Source organism: Equus przewalskii, chromosome 1 (assembly GCF_037783145.1).
Source record: "Equus przewalskii isolate Varuska chromosome 1, EquPr2, whole genome shotgun sequence".
Lineage (NCBI taxonomy): Eukaryota > Metazoa > Chordata > Mammalia > Perissodactyla > Equidae > Equus > Equus przewalskii.
Genome location: NC_091831.1, coordinates 136,844,552 through 136,857,451, shown reverse-complemented (window position 1 = coordinate 136,857,451; position 12,900 = coordinate 136,844,552). Strand labels below are relative to the sequence as shown.

The window sequence follows — 12,900 nt, the reverse complement described above, 5'->3', positions numbered from 1 at the left end:
CTGGTATAATTCAATCTGTCCACGCTATTCATCTGTTTGCCTAATTAAATCCTAGTTTTAACAAAATGCTTAGAAAACAGAACTGCTTGTGGAAGATATTCCTTTATGACAAAAACTCCCAAACAGGGCTCAAGTCAGATAGTAAGTTTACTTGTTCGATCAATGTGCAATGAAAGAAGGGCCTCCTGCTCACTTCATCAATGTGAGAGGAATACGAGCATGAGGGAACATTCTGGTTGGAATATAGCATTTCAGGAACTGAAATAAGTGGGGCCAGAGTTGGGGGAAAAAGAGAGACCCCTCTGTTATTGCTTTCCAGCAGTGCTAGATTCCACTAGAAATTGTACTTTTGGTGTGTATAAACAACATTCTCACACTTGAAAGGAATTATGCACAATCCCTGCGGCAAATCACATTCTAATTAAGCCACTTCACATTTGTGAATGAGAAATCTTTAAAAGGCTGAAATTGCTTTCTCTTTCAATTAGAGATTGTGGGAGTTTTCTCTCCTTTTCATAGATGTCGTTGAGGAATTATTTAATTGCTGATGTTAGAGGATATGCTGTTATCTGAACTAATTAGTTTCTGCTTTAAAAGCGCTTAATGTTTTTGTCTTGCAGGCACTTTTCATGTCTGTCTTCTAAATACATGTGCCCTGGTGTCCCTGCCGTCATGAGCACCTTGCTGGCGAATATAAACGCTTTCTATGCTCACACAACAGTTTCAACAAATGTACAAGTTTCTGCCTCAGATCGATTTGCCGCTACCAACTTTGGTGTAAGTATTATTTTCTGAACTTTAAAATTCCTAGTAGCTTATGGGAGTTACATTTTCAAGAAGCTTTGGATTCAAGATATTCTTGGAATCTTATTGCAGAAGTTACATCTTAGGGAATGTCTCTTAGTATAATAGTCTAAAGCTGAAAATTTTATTTGAAACATATCCAGTGAAAAAACTTTATTTAGCAGTCAATTGGCATCTTCATTATATTAAATCCCCAAATCTAGAATGATCGTTTCCAATGGGAGAAAAACATACATTTTGTGAGATTGTACTGGTATTTTATAGGAAATTCTTCATGTGTGCAAATTTAGGATTCACCATTTCAGATACTGTTCCCTGGCAAATTTGACTTTGGTTGACTTCTCTGGAGCCTATTAGGCTCCATTTGTGCTTCCTGTTGATTCTTACTGATGGGTAACAGTACCTCTTCTAAGTAAAAAACAGTAGGTGTATAAAGAGCCTAAGAGAACTATCTGTTCTGAATTAAGACTGTCCAGCTGAAGTATTCAAATGTATCAAGAACACATTTAAAGGCAGAAATGCAGAGATTCTAAGGAGTCTCAAGTATTTATCTGTTGCACCTGTCACTGGAACTCATTCTCTATAAGTATAATAAAAATGAAATTGGCAAGACTGGAAATGGGATATAAAATTGAGTAATCCAAGTAAAATGATGGGAGCGTAAACTAAAACGGAATTAATGGTGATGAAGAAGGAAGGACAAGTTCTAGAGCTTTTCAGGGCATAGAATCAAGAGTACTTGGTGTCATTAGGGATTTGGACAGTGAAGGAAAGGTTTTGGCCAAGGCAACTAGGTAGACAGTAGCTCTGTTCAATAACCCTGTGAGACAGGTATGTTAATTCTCATTTTTTCTTGCAAGAAACTAAGATTCATTATAGGAAAGTGATTTCCATGACATCATATTTACATTTCCCACTGCACTTCCAAATTGGTTCACTGAATAGGTTTTTGTTATTGATCATGTTATTAGAAATCAAATTTTTGGGTATGTGTCACAGAGCAGAAACAAATGAGACCTAGCAAATAAAGGATATAAAGCTATTAGGGTAAAAAAATGTGATACTGTGTTTACTCTTTTCCTGTTCTTTTCATCTAAATGACAATGCTTGTGAGATGTGTAGGATGAGTTGGAATGAGTTAAAGGAAAAAGTAATTTCTATTTAATGATAAAATAAATGCTAGTAGAAGAAAACACTGAGTTAGGAGTCATGGGATTTGAGTTTGTATTAAAATTTAGCAAATAAGTTCAGTCATTAAAGCCTCAATTTCTCAATCTGTTCAGTGAGGATAACAATTGTTGCTCTAACATATTTCTCAAATTTAAGATGAAAATCAAATGAGGTAAAAGACGGTAAGCCAGTTTGTAAAAGTTGAAAATGCTCTGTAAACATAAGGTAAGAGAATTTCATCTCTCTGGCCCTACTCATAGTATAAACAGTACTCTGTACACTTTTGTTAGACAGATTGATTCTTGTAAGAGCTGGCGCCAAAGAACATTCCTAGGCAGCTCAACAAAATAGTATTATGACCAATACCAGATCATAGAACAGTTTTGTTATAAAAATCTCATCTTGGTAACAGTATGCATTATCTTGGGATTTAACCTGTAACATAAAGCATTCAGTGTTATGAAATTGTTTTAGTCTTAATATTCTGCTTGGGTACATTGTAGAGAATAAGCCAATCTTATGGAACACTGAGTCTTTCTACCTCTGAGAAAGAAGCTGTGTTTATATGATTGACATCCACCGTAAAAGCTGCCCAGAGGAAGATTAGATAGTGTGCTCCTTTACTTCATGCCGGCCCAACAGAGAGAAACCCAATTGATTTCAGTACTTTTCAGTGTTTCAGTGGCAACGTGGTTATAGGAAACTTCATTTTGTAAGTCAAATAGCTTATGGTAGAAGAAAGTTAAAAGAGGAAATCTTTCTTTAAACGACATCTTGATAAATTGGTGATTTGGTATGTAAATTTGATTATATTTTTCTCTCTCTATTGAAAATAATGCTGTTTGCTGAGTCAAATATATCTAAGTATAATGTCTCCCACCTCCACTTTAGGACCCAAAGTACTTATTTACCTGAAATCTGAAGCTGATACTGTTACTTACTGACCAAGGAACAATGTTATATCAGCGTTTCTTCATCCTTCTCAAAGGTGTAACCCAGACATTTGAGCCTCAAAAAAAAAAAAAATAAGCCAGTGGAAAAAGCTTTCTTGCTTATGAGGATTGTAAAACAAACAAATCTTTAAGAAAAGAAAACCATTACTCATACAAATTCAGACTCTTTTGTGTACAAGTGTTATTTGAAGTCATGGTTTGGAAAAAAAATGCTCAAGAATAAAGTGAAAAGGACAGAACCCTTGGGTGTGGAGAGGAGAGGCAAGCAAAGTTTGCTGAGGAAAATGAGGAATTGGATGAAAATAATAATAAAAATGTGATAGTATGAAAGGCAAGGTAAAGCTATTTTGAGAAAAGGGAAGTATATGACATTGTCAACTGTTACCAAAAGTTCAAGGAAGATGGGGAAAGAATTGAGCCCTTTGGATTTGGCAGTTAGGGTCCGTGCTTAGTGAAGCAGTTGAGGTTGAAGCCTTATTTCACAGGGTTGTTCAGTGAATGGCATAGATCAATAGTTGTATAAATTAGGGTTCATTTATTCACTAAAACATAATACAATCACTAAAAATCAGTTTTTAAAGAAGAGTTCATACAATTGAGTAATGCCTATAATATAATGGTAAGTGAAAAAATATGATACAAAAATCTATATACAGTCTAATTCCAACATTGAAAACACACACACACACACACACACGCACACACACAGATGCACATACACACAGGGGTTTAGAAATAAGACTGGATGGAAATGCACCAAAATGCCAATGGTACAGCAACCTCGTGGGATTACCACTAGTATTTTGTTGTTTTGTTTTGTATTCATCTCTAGACTAAAATTTTAAAATTTTCTACACTTGTGTTAATAATATAATAAAAATGTGAAAAAAGGGAGGAAGTGGGTGAGGAAATAGAGACTGTTCTATCAAGGAACTTGAATGAGAAGAGGAAAAGAGAGATAAATCAAAAGAGAGGTTTTGAAAGGGATTTTATTTTTCCTGTCTGGTTGGGCAGGAATTTATTATTATTTAATAAGATAAATTTGAACATGTTTATGGATTGTTAGAAAGGAGCTAGTTGCAAGAGTGAAGTTGCATATTTATCAGATGGAGAATAAGTGATATAAGAACATCGCAGAGGAGAAAGAAAGAAGTGCAGTCAGGAGGACAGAAGGAGGGATATTCCTTGAAATCAGAAACGGCAAGTTATGTTCTGAAAGTTAAGGAAATGGCGTGAGAGCCCTTGCATAGAACACTAAGCTTTTGACATAGGAATGAAAAGTTGGAGAATTCCTATTCTATTTCCCTAATCTTCTCTATGGTTGTCTACAAGGACAAGCAATGCTCATCTACAAGACAAGGCCTGTGATATAATTGCACAAGGTCGAGGAGGTTGGGTAAAGGTTTGGATGAGCTACTACGGAAGGAAATAGAAAGGGGAATGATTCAGGGCCACATAAGAGGAATTTCTAGTAAAGCTGAAGGTCTCATTTGGTGTTGGGAAGCACAAGTTTGTTGTCACACCAATTCATGTGGCTGTGAGATTTTGTCAGAATTTCCAGCATTCTGATACTGATGTAGTAACAGATACAGCAGATGGTTGGATTGACTGTAGGTTGAAATTTTGCAGAAAAGAGGCAATGGAAGGGTGAGGGAATTGGTATATAGACTGTGCTGTCAAGAGAAAAGTTGAAGTGGTTCACCATGGAGTCTAGGTTTGATAAGTAGCACCATGAGAGAGACAGAGACAGAGACAGGATTTTGGTAGGAACATCATACATTGCAGTCAAGATTTCAAAAGGGAAGCCTCAGGTCCAAGGTGTAGCTCTGGGAGTAGATTGTTGAAAATTGGGTGTAAAACAGTGGTATACTGGAGCTAGTTTGTACATGCTCACAGGCAGTGATTGCTGAATTTTTAGGAATATTGCAAGCTGGTTGTTGAACACAGTCATCCTTGACATGAGAAATATTGAGAATATTTATATCACAGAAATTGGCAAATGCTAAAAATCAAGCCTTTCTTCTTTCAGAGATGATTTAGGAGCAGACCATTGAGTGTAAAGTTTGCTTGGAGTCAAGAGGATCAGAGAACTGTATTGGGTAAAACATTTTCACGGATGTTGAAAGCACCATGGGTAGATCAATGGTTGGAAAGGAGGAAAACTCTGTGAGGTGGGGGGGTCAATATTTCAACTTTGAAGAAAAGTCTTTAGGAAATTTATTTAGTGAGTTATCTTAAGACACAAATAGCCAATAAATTTTTAGTAAAATTGATATTTATCTAGCTAAATATTTTTCCTAAGCATATACACCCTCTTTGACACAGGCAGTGCTGAGCAGAAGCAAATATGTTAATAAGTTTTTCTTTGCCATTACATATTTCTTTTATTTGTCCACTTGTTCATTCAATAAGTATTTATGTGATACCTCATGTATGGCAATATAGCAGACAGTGGAGGGGCTGAAAGATAAATGTTGACCTCTGTTCTCTGGGATTTATACTCTAATGGGAAAGTAATATAACCTATGTAACAATAACCATAAATCACTCCCAAAATATGATGAGTAAAAGGAGTGTATACTTCCAATTGCTTTGAGATTGAAGAGGAGCAAGTGATTGATTCTCTTCAGGGGCTCATGAAAGCTTGACAAAATGAACAGGGCTTTTAGGGAGGAATAGCAATTTTCAAAATCCAGTAAGCAGTAGGAAAACTACCTTAGACCTGGGAAGACATTTGAGTAAAGACAAAGAGAAGTAAAGATGCAAAATAAATTCAAGGAGGTATGTGTAAGGTAGTCTGCCTCTGGAGTAGGGCAGATAGAACAAAAGATGGAAGTATAAGAGGAAGCTGTGTTATTGGGTTGACATTAGATTGTTGAGGGCCTTTAATGACCACTAAGATGTTTGGACTTCATTCTTGAGGCATAGAGTATAATCTGGTCGAATTTCTGAATTAGAGGGATCATTCTGTAGAGGGAATGTTACAGAGGAGAGAGAGAGAATGTACATCAGACAGAGTTCAGCTGTAGTAATAAAAACCATCCGAGCAACTTTAAGTAGAAAGAGGTTTGGCACAGGGAATTCGATGCTTAACAATATTAGCTGAAGCACTTAGGAGGAGGGGGATCCTTCTATAATAATTCTCACAATATCACAGTGAAACTGACTTGCAAAACAAGCTGTGAACTTTCTGACAGTCAGAAAGGAGAAGAATCAGAAGACTGCTTATATTGCCCATGCGTCTGTCTTAAAAACCACAAAGCTAGTGGCCAGAGACCAGAAGACAAATGTCTTGAGGACTTTACTTAGCAGCAGAGGTAAACCAAGAAGCAGGAAGTGGACCGCCATCTCATGTCTGCTTTCCAAATGTAGTAGTGCACATACATCTAATAGGCAGAAATGAAAATCTTGCAGAAACCTAGCTACAAAGAAGTTTGGGAAATATGGCATTAAGTTTTCCAGTCTCAGAACTGCAGGAAGCCACGCTGAAGAAAGGAAGAATGAGTAAGCCAGTTCTTGGTACTAAACACAGGAGGACTACATGGAAACTGGTGAGAGGGTTGATGCACTAGCCCTGGCATGGCAAAATTAATGATGCTGCCTCTGGACAACGGTTTAGAGAAAATGAAGTGATGTGGCAAAGGAGAGAATGAATGTAGGAAACATTCTCATATAGATTAGGTTTCTTTATGACTTGCCAAATGATTAGTTCTGGGCAGAGGTGGATCTAGGTTTTGTGCTGCCTAAACCTTAAACAATTTGCTGAAACTCTCTTTAAGAAGAAGAATATAAAATTGTCAATATAAAATTAATATGCATTTTATTTATTTCAAATTGCAGTAACAGTTTATAACATTATATAAATTCCAGGTGTACATCGTTATATATTTCAATTTCTGTGTAGATTACATCGTGTTCACCACCCAAACACTAATTAAAATCCATCACCACTCACTTGTGCCTAATCACCCCTTTCGCCCTCCTCCCTCCCCACTTCCCCTCTGGTAAACACCAAGTCAATTTCTGTCTCCGTATGTTTGTTTGTTGTTGTTTTCATCTTCTACTTATGAGTGAGGTCATACAGTAATTGACTTTGTCCCTCTGACTTATTTTACTTAGCATAATACCTGCAAGGTCCATCCATGTTGTCACAAATAGCCAGATTTCATCATTTCTTATGGCTGAGTAGTATTCCATTTTGTATATATACATCTTTTTTCCCCATCTGTCCCTTGATGGGCACCTAGGTTGCTTCCAAGTCTTGGCTATTGTGAATAATGCTGTAATGAACACAGGGGTGCATGTATCTTTATGATTCTTGTTTTCATGTTCTTTGGAATAAATACCCAGCAGTGGAATAGCTGGATCATATGGTAGATCTATTCTTAATTTTTTGAGGAATCTCCATACGATTTTCCATAGTGGCTACACTAGTTTGCACTCCCACCAGTAGTGTATGAAGGTTCCCTTCTCTCCACATCCTCTCCAATATTTTTCGTCTCCTGTCTTGTTAATTATAGCCATTCTGACAGGAGTGAGGTAATATCTAATTGTAGTTTTGATTTGCGTTTCCCTAATAGTTAATGATGTTGAACATCTTTTCATTTGCCTGTTGGCCATCTGTATATCTCCTTTGGAGAAACATCTGTTCAGATCTTTTGCCCACTTTTCAATTGGCTTGTTAGTTCTTTTTCTGTTGAGATGTATGAGTTCTTTGTATATTTTGAATATTGACCCCTTATCAGATAAATCACAATGAATTATAAGTTATTATAATACAACAAATACCACAAACATTACAAATTCCATAAAAACAACATAATATTTTCGTTAATTAACTGCCTGACACACCTCTATAAGAGTTTTTACTACAGTTTTTATTGCAGATTCTTTGATCACTTCTTCATACGACAAAAATTCTGAAATATAATTTTTTAGGCTTTCATCTAGCAGAGTTGATCAAACTTTTTAAATTGATACTTTAGAGGAGTTTCTTTTACTTTCACAATTCATTGATAATGCCACATGCATTTTAATGACTTTCATCAAATTTGGGAAAACATTTATTGTTTCTTTCCTATGTGATGTCAAAGCAAAAATTGCACACAACAAAGTTAAAGAGGGAAGGAAGACTTTATTCAAGGCTATTGCAATTGGAGAGAGAACAGAGCCCAGTCTGAGATGGACTTTGCTGAAACAAAAGAGAGGAATTTCTAAGGGCTGGAACAAGCTAGAGGAAAAGTACCTGAGGATATAAGGAGGGTCAGTGGTATGTGACCAGCACATTGAATCATTCTTGAGTTTGCAAAGATCTTTTTCTGTGATTAAGCTATCTGTGTTTGCTAATTGACACCCATAGATGTTAGTCTCCTACCCTCCCACAGAGGCTGGAAGATAGGGGTGCTATCTCTTTGATGATTATGTTTCAAAGGGTTGGCTCCCAAGTACTTGAGGAAGACATTCTTGGGTTGTAAAACTGGCAAGAGATTTCTTTTCCTCTCTTTTCTTTTTTTTTTTTTTGGCTGAGGAAGATTCGCCCTAAGCTAACATCTGTCACCAATCTTCTTCTAGTTTTTGTATGTGAATTGCCACCACAGTATGGCTGACGAGTGGTGTGGGTCCATGCCTGGGATATGAACCCCAAAACCCAGGCTACCAAAGCAGAGAGTGTTGAACTTAGCCACTATGGCCATGGGGCGGGGCCCCTGGGAAGACGTTTTTAAAAAGATTTAAATCTCAAAGGGGCAGAGAAAGAATTTACAATTGTAAATTTTCTAAAGAAAATTCTCTAAAAATAAAAAAGGGAAGTCAGGACTTAGAGTCAGGAAGAGCTCTGTGGAAAGTTCAGTCAAACCCAGGGAAATATTAAGGCTGACTTGGTCAATGAATGATAACATCTCAGTGCTTTTCAAGTTTGCCTATGAAGTGACCCCTTAAATACTGTTCAAATTGGTAACACTTATTAATTAGTTTTTTTATTGATAGCATCATTGTAGTTTTATAATTTTATAATTTTATGGTATCTCGTATCAGAATTAATCTCATATCAGCAAGAAATGTAAACATTTCCAATATGTTCATATGATTAACATTAATTGTCAAAAAATTATCAAATGGGCTATGCTTTACTTCTGTTTGAAATGTTTCTGTTCTTCTTAATGAATTACTGCTTTTGATATGATCTGGAAAAAAGTTTTTACAATTTGCTAGTCCAGGTCAGAATAATTTTTATCCTATTCTTACGAATTTTACAAAAACCTAAGATCACGGGAACACGTAGCTAGTTTTCCTCCCAGGGAAGCTGAAGCAAATGTGGGCCCCCAAAGCTTAAGCTTCAGGATAAACCTACCCATGCTGTTGGAGTGAAATACTGAGAAAGAAAGGAATGGAAGAGAGAAGCTGAGGATGATGCAGAGGTTTTTATACCCCTTCCTTATATGAGCTTTTCCTTCTTTGGTTCCCAGGATCCTAGGGAAAATTATGGAGAGTGCTCTTGTGGCGTAGCAACTGTCTCCCCAGACTCAAAATCTCCCCTCTGCCCAGGGGCCAAAGCTGGCCCACTAACTGGTTTTGTATGGCTCATGAGATAAGAATGTTTTTACATTTTTAAATCATTAAAAAACAAACCAAAAGTAGATTATTATTTTGTGACACACTAAAATTATATGAAATTCAAATTTCAGTGTCCAGAAACAAAATTTTATTGGAAAACAAACCGTGCCCATTTGTTTGTATATTGTCTGCTAGAACTATTGCTCTGTAACAGCAGAGTTGAATAGTTGTGGCAGAGACCACAAAGCTGAAAATATTTACTATCTGGCTTTTTATAGACAGTTTGCTGACCCCTGGTCTAGAGGTATCCTTATCAACTAATTAAACCTAAATTTTTAATAACTGATAATGCTCACTGTTATTATTATCGATTTGGTCCTTACCAAATACCAGACATGTGTAGTCCTTACCTAATGCAAAGACCTGAATAATGTGGCAGTTTCAAATACTGTGGCATGCTGCCCCTCAGGGGAATCATTTTTTAATCATGCCATCTTTTGTTCTTTCTCAAATCACACTATGCAAGCAATAGGCCTCCTCTGTTCTTGCAAAGGCAATCTCACTGTAGTTAATAGAAATATGGTAAACAAAATTAAATTTCAAGCTGTCCTGCTGTTTAAAGAATCTCTATGAAAATTCAATCAGCAGCACACTTTTAATTTGACATCATCTGATATTGTTCACAATTTAGTGACAAACAAGTCTCGCAGTTTTCTCTGCAGTTTTCTATTCTGCTTGGATGTAAATTTTCCAGCTGGGCCCTGAAGACCTAGGTAGGAAGACCACATGTGTGATCTGTATCAGTCAGAATTGTGTTCAGCTGCATGGAACAGAAACTCAACAAACTTAAGTAAATAAGATTTTTTTTCCCATGTAACTTAAGTCCACAGGTAATAAGAAATTTAGGGCTAGTGTAGCTTCTCAGTATTGTAATTTTTTGAAAGAGTGATCAGACAGGGCTTGGATGAGGTGTGGGGCTCCATCTCGCTTCCTGCTGCAAACATTCTTACCATCTCTTAAGCTTTTCATCTTATAGCCATAGGATGACTGTTTTACCTTCTAGTACCTAGTCTGAGTTTAATGTGAGAAAGAAAGAGAGAAACACAAAGGGCAAATGGAAAATAGCCCAGCAGAGAATCATACAGCAAACACTAATAGCCTGCCAAGCACTCTTTTAGAATCTTTACAAATAATAATTCACTGATAATATGCTATCTGGGTCCATCCCCTTTAATACGTTGTATGTATCTCATTGACCCAAACCATGCTGCATGGCCCTTCCTAGAGGAAAAGAGGTCTGGGAAGGTAGGCATTTCATAATGGACACGTTTGATTCATGAGGTTCTATTATAAGGAAGAGTGGAAGAATGGGTATTGAGCAGACAACCAGAACATTCAGTCCCAGTGTATATAACAGGGCCAATGATTTCAGCCATAGCGTGGTTGGCTAGGGTCACATCAGCTGTCTCGATGATTAGTACCAATCACAGAGGTCAGACAAAGCTTTCAGAGACATGGCACGAACACATTGACTTTTACAGTCATTGAATGATTAACTTTACTGTGGCCTAAACTGATGATTGTAGTGGCTCTTTTATCTTTCTATTCTGATTGAAAGCCATTGACCCATGTGGATGAGGGATGAGGGGTTAATAATGGGCAGCATAGGTTGTCTCCTCTCCGTGGAACATATGATAAGAGTGGGAAAGAAAGATCTAAGACATTCAACTCATCTGTATGTTTTAGTAGCTTTACTGTAGAGTCTTACCTGCCTAATGAGATGACAGGCTTCCGGAAGACAAGGATCATTTCTTAGGCTCCTTCATTGCCTCCACAGGGGTTAACATGGAGGCAATACTCAAATTTTTTTCACTGATTTGTAAACCTGATGAGGACAGTTTAAATTGGAGTTTCAACTTAGGAACAATTCATCAATTCCTATTAATATTCAGCTCGCTTCCACAAGATCAGTGACTTCAAGGCATAAGAGTTATATACACTATAAATCCACCTCATATGTGAAACTATTAGAAAAAGTTTCTACTTTTGCCAACATCTTCCAAAGTGCAATTTGATGTTTACAGAATATTAATATAGGCAGAGAACTTGACTGTCGTTTACTCCCACCCTCCTATTTTTTTCATTTTTGATTCGAAATCTAAAATTCAGAATGGTGAATTGTATACCTATAAGGGTTGTGTGTGTGACTTTGATGGTTTTAATTTATCTAATTTATATAATTTACTTAGTCCACACAACTTCATCCTTCTGCTTATTAACAAAACTCCTTTTTGTTATAATCTTCAAATCCTTCTATGAAGAGGTCAGTCCAACACTGACACAGCATCAAAGGGAAGCATCAGTGAATTTTTGCCTGCTATTTTTTAGCATTAAATCATAAACATACTTTAAAGGCAATAAATCCTTTCAGATTATGAAGTGTTTACTTGTTACCAAAAGAAAATGCTTTTTGAAATTGTTTTTGACAAAAACAGCAGCTACTCTCACTACCATAGGTGGGAGAAGCTTTAAAAACTGTAATTTATTTCTGGGGAGGTGGAGTGGTGTGCAGGGGTAGAAACAGGGGTGGGTTATATTTTCTCTTGCTGGCTCATGTTGCTGTGAATCAGTACAGTGACAATTCCGTTGTCTGGACTCTTTCTGTAGAACACAAGTCTCTGGGTGCTTTCTCATTCATCACAGAGAGGCAGTGACTTGTTGGAAAGAGCCTGGATTTGGTGTCAAAAAGACAAGAGTTTGAATCATTGCTGTATCACGTATCAGCTGTATGACCTTGGGCAAGTCATTGACATCTTTGAACCTTCCTTTCTATAAAATGGGGACAGTAACTCACAGACTTGTTGTCAGGACTACATTTAGAATGACCGTTTATCTCCATTCTCCTACTTTGTGTTTGCTTTCTACAGAGGGAAAAATTCATAAAACTACTGGACCAGTTGCATAACTCTTTAAGGATTGACCTGTCAAAGTACAGGGTATGTACAAAATTATTTGCCTAAAGGTAAAATAGGGGCTTGGCTCAGATGATTTCTTGTCCTATTGTACAAAATAATCCACAGTGTAATGGAAAAGTAAAAATATCAATCTTGAGTCCTGTCACATTAGAAGAGTCCACTAAGTAAGCAAGCAGATGTCCCTTATTCAGGCCATGTCCCAAATAAGCCTACAATACTGTGTGTGTTTTTACAGCTTTAATTTTATAATTATTTTAATAACCACCAGACTGAGTGGCCCTTAGCTAATTCATGAAGTAGACATGTGGCCCAGTCCTCATTTTGAAAGCTCACCCCTTGTTACCGAGATATCCTGCTGATATTTCCCCAGCTTTGAGATTCCTACTGGGATTCACTGTTTAATTCACTCCTTCTAGATCAATACAATGTGCTTTTTTTGAAGTTGT

General features: G+C 36.8%; 1 protein-coding gene across 9 annotated transcripts in view; it reads left to right on the top strand.

Moving 5' to 3' along the window:
* Positions 1–12,900, top strand: part of UNC13C (unc-13 homolog C) — a 585,940-nt gene that overhangs the window by 313,243 nt on the left and 259,797 nt on the right. For all 9 annotated transcript variants that reach the window (XM_070579899.1, XM_070579965.1, XM_070579933.1 and 6 more), the window contains 2 exons: positions 621–777; positions 12,407–12,475. In XM_070579899.1, coding sequence (XP_070436000.1) covers positions 621–777; positions 12,407–12,475 — 226 coding nt within the window. The remainder of the gene's footprint in view (positions 1–620; positions 778–12,406; positions 12,476–12,900) is intronic.